This window comes from Leptodactylus fuscus, chromosome 5 (genome assembly GCF_031893055.1).
Source record: "Leptodactylus fuscus isolate aLepFus1 chromosome 5, aLepFus1.hap2, whole genome shotgun sequence".
Classification (NCBI taxonomy): Eukaryota; Metazoa; Chordata; class Amphibia; order Anura; family Leptodactylidae; genus Leptodactylus; species Leptodactylus fuscus.
In genome coordinates this window covers 207,502,279-207,522,376 of record NC_134269.1, presented here as the reverse complement: position 1 = coordinate 207,522,376, position 20,098 = coordinate 207,502,279, and the positions used below count along the sequence as shown (strand labels likewise).

The 20,098-nt window shown below is 43.7% G+C and overlaps 1 protein-coding gene across 7 annotated transcripts in view; it reads right to left on the bottom strand.

Moving 5' to 3' along the window:
* Positions 1-20,098, bottom strand: part of CALD1 (caldesmon 1) — a 106,520-nt gene that overhangs the window by 31,434 nt on the left and 54,988 nt on the right. The window contains exon 1 of one of the 7 annotated variants that reach the window (XM_075275136.1): positions 10,045-10,285. The exons of the other annotated variants lie outside the window; for them this stretch is intronic. Coding sequence (XP_075131237.1) covers positions 10,045-10,094 — 50 coding nt within the window. The 5' untranslated portion in view covers positions 10,095-10,285. Of the gene's footprint in view, positions 1-10,044; positions 10,286-20,098 lie in introns of those variants that run through there. 7 annotated transcript variants of the gene reach the window in all.

Genomic DNA, 20,098 nt, shown 5'->3' with positions numbered 1-20,098 from the left:
TTTAAGGAAATTTAAATCTTTCTCTTTTAAGGATTTTTTTTTCAGAAAACAGCGCCACCCCTGTCCATAGGCCATGACCAGTATTGCGACTAAATCTTGAATATTTCTTAGTTGTAATACCGAGCCCAGCCTAATACCAAGAGTGGCGCTGTTGCTGAATAAAAATGATCCATGCCGAGGTAAGAAAAACACATTGTCGTAGCCAGGTGGGAGGGGTAGGGGGGGGACTTGTCCCATAAAACAATGATCCAGGCCGAGGCCAAGCCCCATCCCGTCCTCATTCATCAGCAGGATAGTCACACGCTCAGTTTTTTTTTTCTTGCATCACCAAAAGAGTCGAAATCTTTTCCCTTATTAGGACAACGTCTGTGTAATAAAAAAAAAATAAAAAAAAATCCCCCCCCTAACAATCATTACTGTGACGATCAGCATGTGCTGGAAAGCAGTGTAGTAAAAGGTCATGAACAGGCGGTTATCTGCGCCGCCTCCCCCATATTGCACGACTTGATGCACTCAATTGAAACAATATGTTTAGCTTAGGTGAAACATTGATAAAGGAGAGAAGCGGAGCAATGACTTCTGGGATATCGTGTATTCCAGAAGTCATTTACAAAAAGACTGGCTTGTCCTTTTTGGATCTCATGAGTGCAGGGTGGGGTCTCCTTGCTTTGGACTGTGTTGTAGGTCTGAGGGTACTTAAAGGGAATGATCATTTTTTATATTTTGTAAAAAAAAAATTTGAATTTTTAATTATCTACATTAAATACATCCCAAAATCCTATTAGTAGAATGACGCTTCCTGTTCTGTAGAGATCATGTCTCAATGGTCATCTCATTGTCACCACAGGCGAGATAACATGGACAGATATTATCTCTATATAATAGGATCCGCCATTCACAATAGGCGATGGTCACAGCTTGCACATTAACCATGGCACAGGGTATTGAGCACGCCCACAACACTCTTCCATAAAAGTCAATGAACATCTCTAGACTATAGGTTGCTCTAGTCTAGAGACATAAGGCCTCGGGCAGAACCTACTGCGCATGCCCGCAGCCACAAGAAAAATGGCCGCTTAAACAGTAAGTAAGCGGCCATTTTCTTGTGGCCTGTGGGCATGCACAGTCGGCTCTGCCCGAGGCCTGGAAGTTTGACCCCCAGCGCCGGAAGAAGATGCGTGAAGAGCCCTTTCCTGAAGAAGATGGAGGCGTGCTGGAAAGTTCTCTCACAGCATTGGGGACGCCCCCAGTGCTGCGAGAGAACTCATTTGCATACCGAGGAAAACCAGGATTTTTACGGAACGGTGGCGCAGAGAAGACATCTAAAGGTAGGAGACGAATAGCCTTTCTTAAGGCTATTCCTACGTGTTGGGGACAAAAAATTCAATCTGAATGATAGGATCCCTTTAAGGGGTAGGAAGTAGTGGGATATCACTTCAGTACTGTCAAGAAGAGGGAGCAGGAATCACGTGGATTTTATTTCATCAGTCTGCAATAGAAATTCCTACAGGGCCCCCTTGGGAATTGTTAAGGGCCGGTGGGGGAAGAGGGGAGGGGTGTAACTTCTGGGAATCAATCCGGGGGATTCCAGTTTTACATCGGTATACACCATACGCAGAGCTTTGTTAGCCTTCCCTTTTAGAGTGTACCAGAAGATTCTTGAATGGACTGTTAGATCAGACGACACACAGGGTTTGTTTGTAGTCTGTTGCAATGGAAACGCATAGCCCTGCCTAGGAGCTGTATAGACAAAACGGCAGGAGAGGTTATTTATATCCATGCGTCTGTATCCATATAATGTGGCCAATTTTAAGGGCAGTGGCCCTTTAAGTGACTACATGGCGTAGCTTCCCAACAGGAGCTGCAGATTAAGACAGAAGACTCCTTATCCTTTAATAAGAAGATTAGCGAGTGACAGCCATGGAGGACTATGCAACGTGCGCACCGATGGACACCCGCAGAGAGGAATTCCATGGCCTATATGTTATTATGTGATACCATGGCTGTCATCACCTACCGAAAACAGTCATTAAGATTCTTCTGTCATCTTGGAAGATTAAGCCCACACCCAGCCTGAGCCTCCAAGATGCTATGTCTGGCCACAATCACTTTTCTGGCAGGTTAAATTACCTTCATGTGTCAGTTTGTGCGTCTCCCGTCTGCGTCTTAAAGGACCCACGCAAAGCCAATTTTCTACTCGCTCGGTTCTTAAAGGGGCAGTCAACCTAAAACAATGGCTTATGAAATGTTAGCGCTATAAGGTGAGCTGCTAGTATTAGGGGGTACCTATAAGAAAAGGGGGTACAGATCAAAAAATTTCAATGGTCATGTTGCCGTGAAGGTTAGAAGAGCTTGGAGTTGTCTCCTCCTCCATGTCTATCAATTCCGTATTGACAATACAATTCTTCTTGAGAGGGGACTCCAGTTTTTTTTGGCTATGCACTGGTAACCAACCAAGACCAACGCTCATTTTATTCCCAGCCTATGAGACCAATGATATAGCCGAGCGCTGTACTTGGTTACATATAGATTTAAAGGGGATTTCCAAAACCAAGACATTAATGACATCTTCTTAAAGGGGTTCTTTTTTAGGACTACCACGATATTCTTCCCCTACCTTTAGATGTTTTCTCCACGCCGCCGTTACGGTGATATTTTCGGTTTTCACCGTATGCAGAGGAGTCTCCGGACAGCACTGGGGGCGTCCAGCTACACCCTCTATCTTATTCTCGTGACCGCCTTTTCTCCGTGTCTTCAAGCACAGACTGAGCATGTGCGGTGACCATTTTCCTGTGGCCGAACTGACAATCGTGTAAGAGGCCACAGTAAAATGGCCGCCGCACATGCGCAGTTAGCACTTTTGGTTGTACACGCTTCCATTTTCCTGTGGTCAAATGGACAATCCCGTAAGAGGCCACAGGAAAATGGCCGCTGAACATGTGCAGTCTGCATTTTCGGTTGAAGACGCAGAGAAGAGGTGGTCTCAAAAAGAAGATGGAGGATGTAGCTGGAACGCCCCCAGTGCTGTCTGGAGACTCATTTGCATATGGTGAAAACTGGGAATATCACCGTAACGGTGACGCAGAGAAGACTAATAAGGGTAGGGGAAGAATAGCCTTTCTTAAGGCTATTCCGATGTGGTAGGCCTGAAAAAAGGGATTCTAATGATAGAATCCCTTTAAGGAGAGGTCATTAAAGTCTTAGTTTTGGAAACTCCCTTTAAATCTGTACAGTGCTCGGCTATATCATTGGTCTCATAGGCTAGGAATAAAATAGGCCTATGCGAACACGCACAATAGTCATACCCTTCAGATCGGGACCACCAAAGTACCAGAGGATCCTCCAATTGGCCCAGGCTCTAATCCAGTAATGGTCCAACCCAAATTTATAGGGTACTATGATCTATTTCCTAGGGGTTGTTGAAGGTTTGGCGCCCCTTATCACACCTAAAAATCAGACAAAAAAATTTACCCTGTCTGATATCAGGAGAGTACATGGCCACTTTATATAAGGACCCATTGAATGGGTTTTATCTGTAATACCACACACAGCCACAAAACAAGAGTGGCGCTGTTTTTGAAAAAAAAAAACCAAAAAAAAACCCATTACATTTTGAAATCTGTAAATTTCACACGCTCACGTAGCGGCAACTACACAAAAACATCCAAACAACAGGCCCTTGTCCTGCCCTGGCACATTCTGTTTCAGCCACATGTTTATTTGCTATGACCCGGTGTCATCTCCTGACTTCCAACCATTTCACATTAAATCTCCTGCAAATTACCCGCAAGGTCTCGGAGAAACTGCTGCTTTCACCTGAAAGGGCTCCCGTCCCAGCACGCAACGTCCCTGAGATCTCCGCTGGGCTCCGAGTTGTGAAAATAAACACTCGCAACAAAAGTGCATTGTTCGGTGCGCGGTGCGGCTTTCAGGACATTTCTGTTTTTCTTTTCGCTGGAATAGAGTTTTATGCCAAACTTCATTCTCACCTAAGTCGCTACGACAGATTACCGCAAGATCCCTTAAAGGGAATGTGTCACCAGATTTTTTTAAATTAATTATTAAAAGCCGATAGTGAAATCTGTCACTTTTCCCCCCCCCCCCCGATTGTAGATTTTTTAATTCTATTTTCTGTCCATGATTATGGGGGTGGCCATTTTGTCTGAGCTTCTCCTCCGGTCTGTTAACAGCATTTAGTGATCTGCTTTACAGCACGGTCATGACCATAGTCAGCAATAGTCTAAAGTCAACTCATTGAGGTCTATGGAAAAATTAAAAAAGAGGAGTTATCTTCTATTGTAATCCTGTCTGTGATGGAATAAACTGGGGCCGACTCATAGAGGTCTATTGGAGAATTTCCTAGACATGCTCAGCGTAGGGAATGGGCGGAGATAAATTGTGACATGATCAATTGTCAGTAGTGATATAATGATGGGTTAGTGGTGTTATTTATGGAGGTGCTAGCTTCTATTGTAATCCTGTCTTTGATGAAAATTAGGTGACTGCTGCAAAGAAATCCCCTACAGTACTGATTGTTATTAGGCTTAGTGGCCAGAGTGAAAATTTCAGGATAAGGTACCTCTGCATACTGTTTATACAAGAAACTCTATTATAAAACAATAGGCATTATGCTCTTGAGCTCCCCCTAGTGTTAGTTCCCTCTGAAAGCCCTGCAAGATGTCTTTATAAGTTAATGGGCGTTATTCCTTTTTTGGGCCAACATTCTGTGCTGATTTATCTTATTTATCAGTATAGGTGAGTTCATATAGGATATAATTCTATATGCCTTTAGCCACCACTAGGGGGAGCTCACTGCAGATTGATTCAAACAGCTAGTGTCAAACCCAAATCTGTATGCAGTGAGCTCCCCCTAGTGAAAACCAGAGCCCATAGCAATCACCTATGGTAGCCACGGCACCGGTGGATATATTGGTTAGTCATGCCCCTAGTGGTTAGCTATGCACCTACACCCTCATAGACAAGCATGCTCAGTTTGGCCAAGGGTGCATGTGTGTTATATAGGGAGAAGGGAATAAGCTGCTGAAAGAAACTTGGAAATCAAACATGGACAATCCTTCGCTCCCTCCGACATCATTCGGGGAAAGTTGACACAAATACCTATTGGATGATTTAACCAGTTGCTGCCCATTTTCATATAACTTTGAGATATTGGTCTTAGGCACCATCAGGGATAAAAAAAAGGGTCAGGAATTGGTTTTAGCATAAAATTAAAAAAATGTAAAAAAAATATTAAAATTTCATTAAAAAAAATAAAAAAATATTTAAAGGGGCCGACACGAATCACAGGTAACAAATGGGTTTGATCGAGAATTTCCCCTTCTTCTAAGTGCAGAAAGTGAAAGCGATCAGAAACCCGAGCCCTCGTGTTTAATTAATGGATTAGGTGCTGTGAAGTTTCCTGTGAATTCCAGAGTCTTATCGTGTGACCTGTGAACGCATACCGGTGTCAGCGGCCTCCTCCAGAATGAATGAAAAATCGCCTTCCAAAAATATGTCCTGAAAAAATATTACACCACGGGTAATAAATAATTTTTACATGCGCTGTATTTGTTTTCAGGAAAGCTGGGCGAGAGCCAAAATGGCTGACATAACCCGCAGGCCTTTGCTTTTCAATATGTCTGCCATGGATTGGCGTTCGTTTACCCCATGGCAACTTTTTTTGTTATAGGGATAGCCACTTTGCCCATGTGACCATGGCCATAATACGAAGTCGCCTTCTCACTATGGCGGTGGAACGTCCTCGAGTCATCACCACTTAACCAGTCAGGGTCCACCCCATAGCAGGGCATCCTAATAAAGGGACCCTACATGGTGGATACAGATCTGGGTCAACTAAAGGAACGAATAACGGATTGAATATATTGTCCTTTTTCAGGAAATACTGGCGCTGGCGCATTTCTGAATCCTGGTCTGAACCTGAGCTTACAGCAGCATAGGCATCGGGATTTGCAGCACTTAAAAAAAAGCACAAAAAATTGCTGCTGTACAAAGCTTGCGTGAAGCCGGTTTTGGGCTAGTTCACACAGGCACTAAGGGGGGTGGCGGATTATGGGGCGTAATCCACATCATAATCCGCCTCCTCACAACGGTTGTCTATGGAGACCGCCAGGCTACTTTTTACGATGTTGCCGCTCACGGAAAAAAGAAGCAAGCTGCCCTTTCTTCAGGCGGATTTCGCGGATCGATGCACCCTCCAGAATCGGCCCATTCATTTGAGCCTGCTCCAGAGGGGGAAGTCGCGACCGTGACGGTCGTAGCAAGCGGGTTTTGACCCGAGAGTGACGCAGCTCCCCACGTCACTCTCGGTGCCAAATTCCGCCCACACGCTTCACGTTAGTCTAAACTAAAACACAGGACTATGTAACGGCATATAAGGTTAAGATTTTTTTATTTTTTTTTAAGTTTCAAAAATTTTTGAATTTTTTTTTAACAGGAAATTATCTTTATTAAATAAGACACCGGCGAGATCTATCACAGACCCTCATAACCGGAGCCTCTTATATAATACATTTATATCGGTCATAATAAAAAGCAAAATATTTACCTGAAAATCAAAACTAAAAATTTTTTTTTACATTTTTTTACATAAATAAAAAAAGGTTACGTCCTACAAAAGGGATGAACTAAAAAAAAAAAAACTTTTTAGCCAACATTGTCCAGGTCAGGGTTTATGTTTTAGTCCATAGCGGCAATAAAGCGGTTAACCTGCCATACAAGAGGCGGCTCCGGGGTCGTCCGGCCGGGCACTGCCCCATTATCCTATTATAATTAGATTACCAAAGTCCACGGACTCCACGGCACGGAAGTCTAAAGGCGAAACACCGAGCATGGAAGTATGATTGTGCAATGGGGGTCATTAGCAAAAATGGATTGTATAAGGGACGTGTGCGGGGGTTGGATGTGTCACGTATAGCAGGATGGAAAAAAAAAAAGTATATATAAAAAAAATTTTGCCACTCAACATTGCGATCACCTTGAGGTTGCATTGTGACTCCATTCACTAACATGAGTGCAGAGGTCGCACGGTCACATGGCGTTCTTTGGCCTATATTCACCTTTGCGCAGGTTTTTTGCCCGTTTTCACGGACCCCTCATATATTACAGCGTACAAATGGATTCGTTAAAACGGACAAAAATAGAGCATGACCTAAATTATGATAGTCCGTTAAAAAGGGTTGTGGAAATATCGGTCATGTGACTAGCCCCCATGAAAAATACCCGAAACCGGCTGCAATGGGTGGACAAGACCAGCAAAATCATAGCAACCAATCACAGCACAGCGTTCATGTTTCATTGGCATAATCCAAAATGAAAGCTGCGTTGTGATTGGTTGCTATTGGCTGCTTTTTCCTGGGTCTTCTGGCCTTTTCCGGCCTCTTGGGTGAGGTCACAGGGCCGGGTGAACCATTGAGGCCTATGATTGGGCGTCTGTGGTCATGGTGTCCGGTGCCATGAGTTGACACCATGATGATGATGCGTCCCATGTGACCAGAGAGGACCAATCACAGGCCTCAGTAGTTCCCTCACCCTAGAGGCCGGAATAGGCCAAAAGCCACCAGAGAATGGGGGCCGGACCCCGCGAGGGAGCCCAGGAGAGGTAAGGAAAGGGGGGTATCGCTATTTAGGGGTTTCCACACCTTCCTCTGAGGTCTATTCAGGTCTAATAATAATCTGTGGGTGCCAAACGCAAAATTTTTGGAAAACTCGGACAAACGAATTCGCTCCTTTCTGATCCTGACCAAGTTTCCCAGTCCGAAGTCAACCATGTCCTTAAAGGGAAGCCGCCATCTGCGAGAGGAGCTGAGCCCATTGATATATAGCTTTGTGGAGAAAAATTTGGTCAAATTTGTCAATGATAGGCTCGTTCAATGAGTCAAGTGGGCGGGTCTATTCAGTGATTGGTCAGCAATACAGAACTTTTCTGCTGATACCAGACAACAACTCAACAATCCTCCGGCATGCTGGGAGTTGTAGTTCTGCAAGTTGGAGCAATGGCTTAAGCGAGCCAATAAACGACAAGGCCTGCTATAGTTATCACCGGAAATGTAAGGGTTAAACATGTCAAAAACATGTAAGACATGTATACAACCTATACAGATGTAGCAGAGCTGATATTGTCATGGGCTGTATTAGGAAGTAGACCTATGTAAAAGCAAAGCTAACACTTCAAAGTATGCAAATGTCCTGTGACCAACTCAGCTCTGCTATGTTGTAAAATAGGACTATGCACAAACCAATTCAGCTCTGCTACATCTGTAATGATACAGATCCCCAGGATGCTACTAATGTTTCACAAATTCTCGGAATGGCAATGTGTAGAATCACCGAAAACACATTGTAACATCCCAATTGTGCCAACCAACAAACTCAGCTCTGCTACATCTGTAGTGATGTAGCACCCTAATACATTGCTAATGATTTTGAGTGGTACCGATGTATTTAAAAAACAGACAACACATTGTAATGTTTCAATGGTGGCAATTGACCAACTCAGCTCTGCTACATCTGTAGTGATATCGCTGGTCAATACGTTGCAAATGACTTATACCAAATCTCTAAGCAATAATAATGTTGGAAACCAGACAACAAATTGTAATATCCCAGTGTTACCGACTCAGCTCTGCTCAATCCAAGAATGTTGTTAATTAAAATTGGTAAAATCTCATGTAACATATTGCAACATTGTGCAACTTGACCAGCTCAGCTCTACTACATCTATACTGATAGAATTCCCCAGAATGTTTCTAATGTGCTTTATAAAATCTCAGAGCAGTAACAATGTATCAAAACACATTGCAATATCTCAATTGTGCCCATGACCAACTCAGCTCTGCTACATCAGTAGTAATATCACTTCCCAGAATGTTGTTAATAACTTCCATAAAGTATCTGAGCCATTACATTGTATAAAATCAGATATAACACATTGCAATATCCCAATTGTGCCACTTGACCAACCCAATAGCGCTACATCTGTAGTGTTCTAGATCCCCAGAATGGTGCTCAGAACTTTTATAAAGTGTCTTTGTGATAATAATGAATAAAATCACCGACAAGACATTGTAATATCGCAATGGTGCTACATGACCAACTCAGCTCTGCTACATCTGTAATGGTATAGTTCCCAAGGATGTTTACAATGACTTTTATGAAATCTCTGCATGGAATCAATGTTTAAAAATCCTGTATAACACAATGTAATATCCAAAATATGCCAGCTAACAAACTCAGCTCTGCTACATCTGTAGAGATACAGTGCCTCAGAATGTCGTTAATAACTTTTAGATACTGTCTGAGTGATATTAATGTGTGAAATCCTATATAACACGTTGCAATATCCCAATTGTGGCAACTAACCAACTCAGCTCTGCTACATCTGCAGTGATACAATGCCCCAGAATGTTGGCAATAACTTTTATAAACAGTCTGAGTGATATGAATGTATGAAATCCTATATAACACGTTGCAACATCCAAGTTGTACAAATTGACCAACTCAGCTCTGCTACATCTGCAGTGATACAATGTCCCAGAATGTTGCGAACACCTTTTATAAAGTGTCTGAGCGATACCAATGTATGAAATCCTATATAACACGTTGCAATATCCCAATTGCACCAACTAACCAACTCAGCTCTGCTACATCTGCAGTGATACAGTGTCCCAGAATGTTGCGAACACCTTTTATAAAGTGTCTGAGCGATACCAATGTATGAAATCCTATATAACACGTTGCAATATCCCAATTGTACCAACTAACCAACTCAGCTCTGCTACATCTGCAGTGATACAGTGCCCCAGAATCACGTTAATAACTTTTAGATACTGTCTGAGCGATATCAATGTATGAAATCCTATATAACACGTTGCAATATCCCAATTGTACAAATTGACCAACTCAGCTCTGCTACATCTGCAGCGTTATAGCCCTCCCAAGCATTTTCCTGATGACTTTCCTAAAATCTCAGAGCGCTTACAATGCCCAGGTTGGAGCCAGAACAGTTGCAGAAAGTTAATAACTCACTTGGAGAGGGCGGAGAGGCTGTGCCTGCTGTAGGATCTGCTGCTGATCATTTCGGCTCCTGTTAGTCACTGACTATTTCCCAGACTCTCATTAAGAACAATAGAAGATGGGCTGAGACAATGTCATATTCCTTCCAAGTGCGGCGGCCCTGCAGGATGCTCTGCACACCTAGGCACTCGCCTTGCCCATCAGCCTATGACGCCAGCGCCTGCCAAGCTTGACCCACCACTTTTATCACATGATCTCATATGTGAATGCTCCCCCGCCTCTTCTTTGTTACCGTAATCACCCTAATAAAAGCTCTCCGCTTCTTTGTCTTCGATTTTTCACATATTCCCCCCCCCCCCCTCTACACCACATCCAGCCACCCCCACCCCCCTGATAATACAAGAATGTGTACGCCAAGCTTACGTCAGCTGAGAAAAATTGCACCGAATATTTTCAGGTCTGTTATCTGGAAAGCTGAAATTTAGGATTTTTCCTACTAGGCGACTTCTTTACCGAACATCTTTAGCTAATTTACATAGTTTACCTAGCAGCGTCGCGTCATTTAGGGAGATGTTCCCGAATCTCCACAACAATTGTTTCGGGAGTTTGAGGAAAATTGTATAATTTTATATAGACCAACCCCTTTAATGCATGCTCTGATATATACGGCATTAAAGGGGAGGTCCGCTTTGGTTTGGATTGGTGGTTCTCCCACCAAAATAAGTTTCAGAACAATAGGGGTCCAGGCTACTTGGACCCCCATGATCACAAGAATGGAGGAAATTGATTTCAAAGAGAACAATGTCATTGCATCCTGTGTCCTGCGGAGGCACTATAGGGAAACACTCGCTGCTGGGTTCTTTCTTTTTTCCTCTGTTCTCGTGATCAGTCGATCCTCCAACAATCTATAGCTTATCCCCAATCCTGCGCTTTGGTAGGACAACCCCTTAGATGATCAGATCTGCTGGGATTCACACTAATTGGCTGTAATAAACAAGAAGGTAACCCAGCAGCAAGCGCTCAATCTACCTGCAGTGCCTCCGCAGGAGATCTGAAGTATTACATGGTTGTTTGAAATTGACTGTGTAATGTAGGGATATGCTGGAGCGACATATTGTAGGGTCCGAAAAGGGGGGCTCCGTTTTATTAGCTCCAAATAAAAAAAGCTTAAGTCACCCTTATGACATCACATTTGTCGATCACATGGTCTGATCGCAGCTCAGTCCCACTTAAGTGAACAGGCTGAGTTGCAATACCCAGCACAGCCACTAGACAATATACAGCGCTGTACTTTGTAAGTACTGAAGAGGTTGCAGCGCCCATTCAAACAGCTGATCGGCTTGGGGCCTGGGTTTTGGACCTCTGCTGATCTGTAATTGATGACCTATTCTAATTATTGGTCATCCATTATAAAGCCTGGAAAACCCCTTTAAGAATGTGTCAGATTTGCTCAGCTATATCCCTCCTCCTCCTCCTGATTGTCCAGGGTCTGGTAGTAAGACAACTGGCTGTAGCAGGAGATTTTACCTTGTGCCAAGTTTGCAGGAGGACAGAAGACGAAACATGGCAAAACCAAAACCCCCTCTATCAAAAATGGAGAGTTCCTCCAAAAATTGACTGCAAGTGTACCGACATGACTTGACGAAAGGCAAAGGGTAAAGGTCACGGGACATTTTTTTTAAGGAAAGTTGTTCCCGCCGCCATCTTGGAGAATGAATGTAGACTTGTTCCAATCCGTCCATCTTTTCATGTCACCCCAGACAGACTGGACGTTACGATCAGGCAGGACCATATCATCACTTCCAGGACTCCTCCTCCAAAGGGCAAAACACACACCAAACATTCATGGAATTCACATTTCTCTTTTCTTCGTTCACTTCATTTTGTTAAATGACATGCCTAAAACTTTTGCACCGCAGTGGACATCCAAGGACGACATCATTGGTGGTCCACAAACTCCGGACCCATACAATCTTAAGGCAAAGAACTCAAATCGGGCAACCAAACCTGGCTATTTCGGACATCGGTTGAGGTTGACCTGGAGTAGGGTTTGGGCCTGATATGGAGTGGGCAGCCCCTACGAAATCTGGTGGGGCCCTTCTCCGAGTAAATGATACCTCTAGCCCCGACTATTAGACCCTCCAAATAAAATAATCAACCCTATAGCGTGTTATGGTCTCATATAAACCAGCAGGAGGAACATGTGGCGGTTTACACAAAGGGTGGGGGGGTAAAAAGGTTGTCGCGACCACTAATGGAGACGGGCAAGACCGTAGAAGAATGTTCTAAATTCCCATAATAAACAAGCGGAGGCGACTCCGCCGCAGAAGTCAAACTTGTCAGTCAAACACAAATCTAGAAAGTACACAAAGGTCGGAGATTTGTATGGAGAGCGATACAATGCGGTCACGCTCGGCTGACGCGTCGTTACACTCGAAGGTTTTCTATCGAGGGGGCCGCTGTGTTTTATTTTACGTGAGGTGATTAAAAACAAATGGAGGAAGGTAAAGATGCGACTATTGACTGTCTTCGGAGTGTAGAGTGTCATAGATGTCACCCGTAACCCCAATCTTCACGAGACACTTCTCCGGAGCTGGGTGGAGCTTGTCAGGTAAGCCAAGTCTATATCGAGATGACTGTGCAGCTCAATGTCAGCTACTGGTCCCTGTTATCAGCCATTTTAGGTTGGGGAGAGACCTAAGGAGTAAAGGTGCCCTACAGTTTCACCCATTATCCTTAGGTTAGCAGGTGTCCTCAATGTGGAGAGAAGAAGACACCAATGGTGGGATCATCTCCTTTGAGAACAAAAGATGGGGCATTGAAATTCAACTACCCGAATGTTCTTTCCATGTTCCTCAGGAGTTGGGAAGAGTCAGCATACCTCCACATAAGACCGGAGGAGTAAAGGTGCCGTACAGTTTCAGCAACCGTTCAGCCGACAGCTGTTCCACCCATTACCCTCGGGTAAGCGTATGTCCTCAACATGAAGAAGAGAAGAAGACACCTCTGGTGAGATCATCTTCTTGGAGAACCAAAGATCGGACATTGAAGAGTCAGCATACCGCCATATATGTAAGACCAGAGAAGTAAAGGTGCCGAACAGTTTCAGCAACCATTCAGCCGACAGCTGTTCCACCCATTACCCTCGGATAAGCGTGTGTCCTCAACGTGAAGAAGAGAAGAAGACACCTCTGGTGAGATCATCTTCTTGGAGAACAAAAGATCGGACATTGAAGAGTCAGCATACCGCCATATATGTAAGACCGGAGGAGTAAAGGTGCCGTACAGTTTCAGCAACCGTTCAGCCGACAGCTGTTCCACCCATTACCCTTGGGTAAGCGTGTGTCCTCAACGTGAAGAAGAGAAGAAGACACCTCTGGTGAGATCATCTTCTTGGAAAACCAAAGATCGGACATTGAAGAGTCAGCATACCGCCATATATGTAAGATCAATGTAAGTTATATTTGACTGGTATCTGGGAGGAAGAAGGCAATCAAATTTTTAACATGGTCATGCCCCAATTTTTATAGAGCCCTATCCCTTTCGGAAGTGCACTACACCCATTTTGGGGGAATGACATGTCCTCACCATGACGTGGAGCAAATTTTGGGCCAGTCACGCTCCTTTTTTTGTGACTAGTGCCCATGTCACGTAAAATTCCAACGGGTTCTGGAGATTCGCCCATCTTTCCATCAATTCTTTTTGTAGGACGTTCTGGGAGAGTTGGCAACTATGAAAATAGGAAGGTTGAGGAGACCTGTTCCTAAAATTTGGGGTTCCAACATCTTCCACCATCCTCTGCGACGTCACCAGCCCCTGGGTCACCGCTCAGTTCTGTGATTGGGTCTCCGGGGTCATGAAACTCTAACAAAAGTTTGGTACAAAAGGGCGAATCCTACAAGGTTTGGCCATCACGAATAGAAACCAACAGGGGACTGGTGAAATATTGAAGTAATGGTGCAGAATTGGTGACCAATTGGGCGTCTTGAAGGGAGAGTCCCATCTCACCATTGGAAACACATGCACACCCTACCCTGCCGAACCTTGATCCAGGGCTCACTATGTCCTAATAACATAAGAAGATGGGTAACCGAACTCCAAAAACACATGTAAACTTCTCATATGGTAGAATGTCTCATCCTCCAAGTTATTTAGCACAGCGCCCCCTAGCGATCATCCTCCATTGACCTTACACCTCTGCCGTTGATCTAATTATAGCCTGTTCCAATTTGCATGTAAACTGAGCCCCATAGAATAAAGAACATATGCTGCTTTAAGGAAGCCCAGAACAAAGGACTATTTAGTCCATGTGAACGTGCGACAATCAATAAGCGGAACGTTCCCTTCCAAAATATTTTCTCTATTTCTCTTGAACACAAGCCTGAAAACAGATACATTGGGAACTCTTAGATTTTCCGTTCAGGTTGATCCAGACCTCCTTAAATACACAAAGCACGGAATGGAAAAATATCTGCCGATCAATTAATGGAGGATGGTAATTGTGAATTAGCAACCAGCCAAGTTCTGCTCCTCAACCTCCAGTGGCTGTCACTCAGCCAAGAACAGAATATACATATGTAGATGTAATAGAAGATCCCGCGCCAGCGGCTTGTAGACTTCTGCAGAACAAGCAGTAATACAGGGTGTTATCATAGGCCGGGGCAAGGTTGTTTGGCAAGGAGGAGGCGGATTGAATTCTCCCCGATGCCACCTACCAGTGGCACAGCATAAGGACTGAGTGCCAACGAACCACTCTGCCTTGGCCAGGGTAAATTAACCCTTCTCCAAATTGAAGAAAAGCCTACCCTGAAAGTCAATGTCCAACCCTTTAAGAAGCCTCGCACCATGACTAGGGATAATGGCCAAGAAAGACATCCATCTGTAGATACCTTGTCACAGGGTACTTGCCTCTTGTTGTGTAAATTAGCTCTTCTTCAGAAGGAAAAAAAAAGTTTCACTAGCACAACCTATTGGAGGAAACTACCCTGTAAGTCAATGTCCAACCCTTTAGGAAGCCTTGCAACATGACTAGGAATATTAGCCAAATGCCCATTTCAAGGTACTTGCCTCTTGTCTTGTCTCATTAAATTAGCTCTTCTCCAGAAGGAAGAAAACTGAGAATAGTGGAGGTAGCTACTATGGAAGCCAATGTCCAACCCTTTAATAAGACTCACAATATGACTAGAGATATTAGCCAGGACAGACACCTACCTGTAGACAGCTTGTCACAATGTGCTTGCCTCTTGTCACGTAAATTAGCTGCTCTCCAGAAGGAAGAACACTGTGAGAATAGTGGAGATAGCTACTATGGAAGTCAATGTCCAACCCTTTAACAAGGCGGCTCACAATATGACTAGTGATATTAGCCAAAACAGACACTTATCTGTAGAAAGCCATTTCAGGGGACTTGCCTCTTGTGGTGTAAATTAGCTCTTCTCCAGAAGGAAGTAAACTATATGAATACTATGGAAATCAATGTCCAACCCTTTAAGAAGCCTCACAACATGTGTCAGAATGTTGGTGTGGTTGCTTGTCACAATGTGCTTGCCTCTTGTCATGCAAGTTAACTCTTCTCCAGAAGGAAGAAAACTGTCAATAGTGGAGGTAGCTACTATGGAAGCCAATGTCCAACCCTTTAACAAGGCGGCTCACAATATGACTAGAGATATTAGCCAGGACAGACACCTACCTGTAGAAAGCCATTTCAGGGGACTTGCCTCTTGTGGTGTAAATGAGCTCTTCTCCAGAAGGAAGTAAACTACATGAATAGTGGAGGTAACTACTATGGAAGCTAATGTCCAACCCTTTAAGAAGCCTCACAACGTGACTATGGATATTGACCAAGAGAGACACCGATCTATAGATACCTTGTCAGAGGGTACTTGCCTCTTGTCATGTAAATTAACTCTTCTTCTTCAGAAAAAAAAAAGTTTCACTAGCGCAGCCTATTGGAGGAAACTACCCTGTAAGTCAATGTCCAACTCTTTAGCAAGCCTTGCAACATGACTAGGGATATTAGCCAACCCAAACACCCATCTGTAGATGCCATTTCAGGGTACATATCTCTTGTTGTGTAAATTAGCTCCTCTCCAGAAGGAAGAAACTGTGAATAGTGGAGGTAGCTACTATGGAAGTCAATGTCCAACCCTTTAACAAGTCTCACAACATGTGTCAGAATCTTGGTGTGGTTGCTTGTCACAATGTGCTTGCCTCTTGTCATGTAAGTTAACTCTTCTCCAGAAGGAAGAAAACTGTCAATAGTGGAGGTAGCTACTATGGAAGCCAATGTCTAACCCTAGGTATATTGGTCAAGACAGACACCCATCTGCAACATGACTATGGATATTAGTCAACCCAAACACCCATCTGCAGGGTAAATGTTTCTTGTTGTGTAAATTAGCTCTTCTCCAGAAGGAAGAAACTGTGTGTATAGTGGAGGTAGCTACATGGAAGTCAATATCCAACCCTTTAATAAGCCTCATAATATGACTATGGGATATCACCCAAGACAGACAGAATGATATCAAAGAGATACATACTGTATTATATAGTCAGCCAATATATGGTGGACCTGTGATCGACCTCATCTCTGGTCCTCCATACCTGCACAAGTAGTCAACAACAGCCGTTACCGACTAGAAGGGTGTGGTGGGATCAGTCAGCACCAGCAGGGGGCTCTGTTTCCTCTACACGCTGCCGTCTGTTGGCCTTGTGTTTCTCAGGAAGATGAGATCTGTGCTTTTGTTATGACAAACTTGAAGAACTGTACAAGATCCATGGCAGATAAATTCCGCTCCTAGCTAGGAGACGACATCTGATGGTTGGCTCCTCGGCTCCGTTCCCTATCAAGGGATTTGTGTATGTTTCAAAACTATAAAATTCACGGTAATTGTGTACTGCGAGCAGTCGTAGTGTGTACTGTAACTTAATCAACAACAGCTGCGTATCATCGGAACGGGCCAAACACGGAGATAACAGTAAATAAGTACAAGCTGGAAAAGCAACATTGCTGCTCATGAAGACTTGTATCGACCAAGGACGCAACGCAACATGAAAGCGGTGACACTACACCGCCATTCTGGTCTTTGTCATCATTTATACACCGCCAATCCCACTCAGATTCAAAGCAGAGTTTAAGGCGTGGGCTCAATATTGTTGCGTGTGAGTCACAGTATGATAATTGGCTAAGTATATCCCAATGGATCAAGGATCCTCAAAGGTTGTCTTCCGCTGTGTCACCATCCACCACAATGATAGTTGAGCTTCGCTATTAGTCAACATCCACTTAACACCCCTGTCCTCACCGTTCTCACAATGAAAGACTGCTTGTTTTAATTTGTACCTATGCTGCTGTAATCCCAGGACTTTATTAGTTTGCAAGAGGAACATGTAAAGCACCTATGCTGCTGTAATCCCAGGATTTTACTAGTTTGTAAGAGAAAAAAGTATAGCATCTATACTGCTGTAATCCCAGGATTTTACTAATTTGCAAGAGGGACACGTATAGAACCTATGCTGCTATAGTCCCAGGACTTTATTAGTTTGAAAGAGGGACACGTAGATCACCTATGCTGCTGCAATCACAGGACTTTAATAGTTTGCAAAAGGGACACATAGAGCACCTATGCTGCTGTAATCCCCAGATTTTACTGGTTTGTAAAAGGAAAATGTATAGCACCTATACTGCTGTAATCCCAAGACTTTATCAGTTTGCCAGAGGGACACGTAGAACACCTATGCTGCTGTAATCCCAGGGCTTTATTAGTTTGCCAGAGGGACACATAGAGCACCTATGCTGCTATAATCCCAGGACTTTATTAGTTTGCAAAAGGGACACGTAGATCACCTATACTGCTGCAATCACAGGACTTTAATAGTTTGCAAAAGGGACACATAGAGCACCTATGCTGCTGTAATCCCCAGATTTTACTGGTTTGTAAGAGGAAAATGTATAGCACCTATACTGCTGTAATCCCAAGACTTTATCAGTTTGCCAGAGGGACACGTAGAACACCTATGCTGCTGTAATCCCAGGGCTTTATTAGTTTGCCAGAGGGACACATAGAGCACCTATGCTGCTATAATCCCAGGACTTTATTAGTTTGCAAAAGGGACACGTAGATCACCTATGCTGCTGCAATCACAGAACTTTAATAGTTTGCAAAAGGGACACATAGAGCACCTATGCTGCTGTAATCCCCGGATTTTACTAGTTTGTAAAAGGAAAATGTATAGCACCTATACTGCTGTAATCCCAGGATTTTACTAGTTTGCAAAAGGGACACGTAGAGCACCTATGCTGCTGTAATCCCAGGACTTTATTATTATGCATGAGGGACATGTAGAGCAGTTATGCTGCTGTAATCCCTGGATTTTAATAGATTGCAAGAGGAACACGTAGAGCACCTATACTGCTGTAATCCCAGGATTTTTTTAGTTTGCAAGAGGGAGACGTATAGCACCTATGCTGCTGTAATCCCAGGACTTTATTGTTATGCATGAGGGACATGTAGAGCACGCTATGCTGCTGTAATCCCAAGATTTTATTAGTTTGCAAGAAGAACATGTAAAGCACCTATGCTGCTGTAATCCCAGGACTTTACTAGTTTGCTGGAGGGATATGTAGAGCACCTATGCTGCTGTAATCCCAGGATTTTACTAGTTTCCAAGAGGGATATGTAGAGCACCTATGCTGCTGTAATCCCAGGATTTTACTAGTTTTCATGTAGAAAGCCACCAATGCTGACCACAATTCCCCATCTATAAACCACAATGCTCCCAGTATCAGTCAGCACATTTATCCTTCTCACTGTTCCACCTCTTTTGCCACCGAAGTCCAGCAGAATCCACGATACTTGAAAGACACGCCACATCTCATCAAGACATAGGACAATATGAGAATTATTGCTATAGATGGACCACTTTGGATCCCTACTATGAACCACCAGTCAGAATGTACAATTATGCTTGCCAATGGACCTCTCATGTTTACTGGGTAGATGCGGCACCCTCAATGTGTTGACTAGTGGGGGTCTCCAATATCAGACCATCGCCAATCAAGAATTGCCTATCGATGTGAAATTTATGAAGAATTCCTTTAAGTGAAAAAATTATTTTTGCCCAAAGCTGCCATAAGGGGGAGCTAGCTGCCTATGCACTGAAGGTAACGGAAGCAGCATCAATTGCAAAGAGCTCCCCCTAGTGGTGACTGCCAACAGTCTTTGCGGGAGACTTGTCTGCTCTGTTAGAAGCCCAGGATATCTCCTCTATTTGGAAGACTCTGGGGAAGTATGTAAGTACGGTTACCCAAATTAAATTTAATAAGAAAATTTTTTTGCCATGTCCCTTTTTGTGACAATAATTCACACTTTTACTTGAAGTGCTGTGAAGGACGCGGCCTTCCTTGGGGAGCGGCGAATAATTTGGTCCCTGTTATTGTAAGCCATGTACGAGCCTGAGATGGAGACAAAATAAAGCCTCCATTCATTCCATACTTTGTGGTGACAGCTCGCTGAGATATCTAACTTCTATTCAAATAGTTCCCCGAAATTCACAGAATACCCACAGGATTGCCTAAAAGGGAAATGTAGATTTATTTTAACTTGATCCAGATTTGGCAACTGGTGCATGAGATTTAGGACACACTCCCACAAACATGAGAATAAAATCTAGAAAGATTCCTTTAGTCCGATGGTCTGGAATATTGAAAAGAAAGTTCTAGAGACTTCAATTATATCCTACTATCAATAAGGTAAATGTTTCTAGATTCTCATGTATAGGAACCAGAGGCACTGTACCTACAAGCCTGCTAAATCATATTATATCCATCACCCTTTGTCATGTGTGACCAGGGGCGTAACTAGGAATGGTGGGGCTCCATGGCGAACTTTTGACATGGGCCCTCCCAACCGATGCTGAAGACCCTGACCGACCGACCCCTCTGCTTTCCTGCATGCACGATTATGCCCCATAGTGGCCCCTGCACACAGTATTATGCCCCATATTGGACACAGTACACAGTATTATGCCCCATAGTGGCCCCTGTACACAGTAATATGCCCCATAG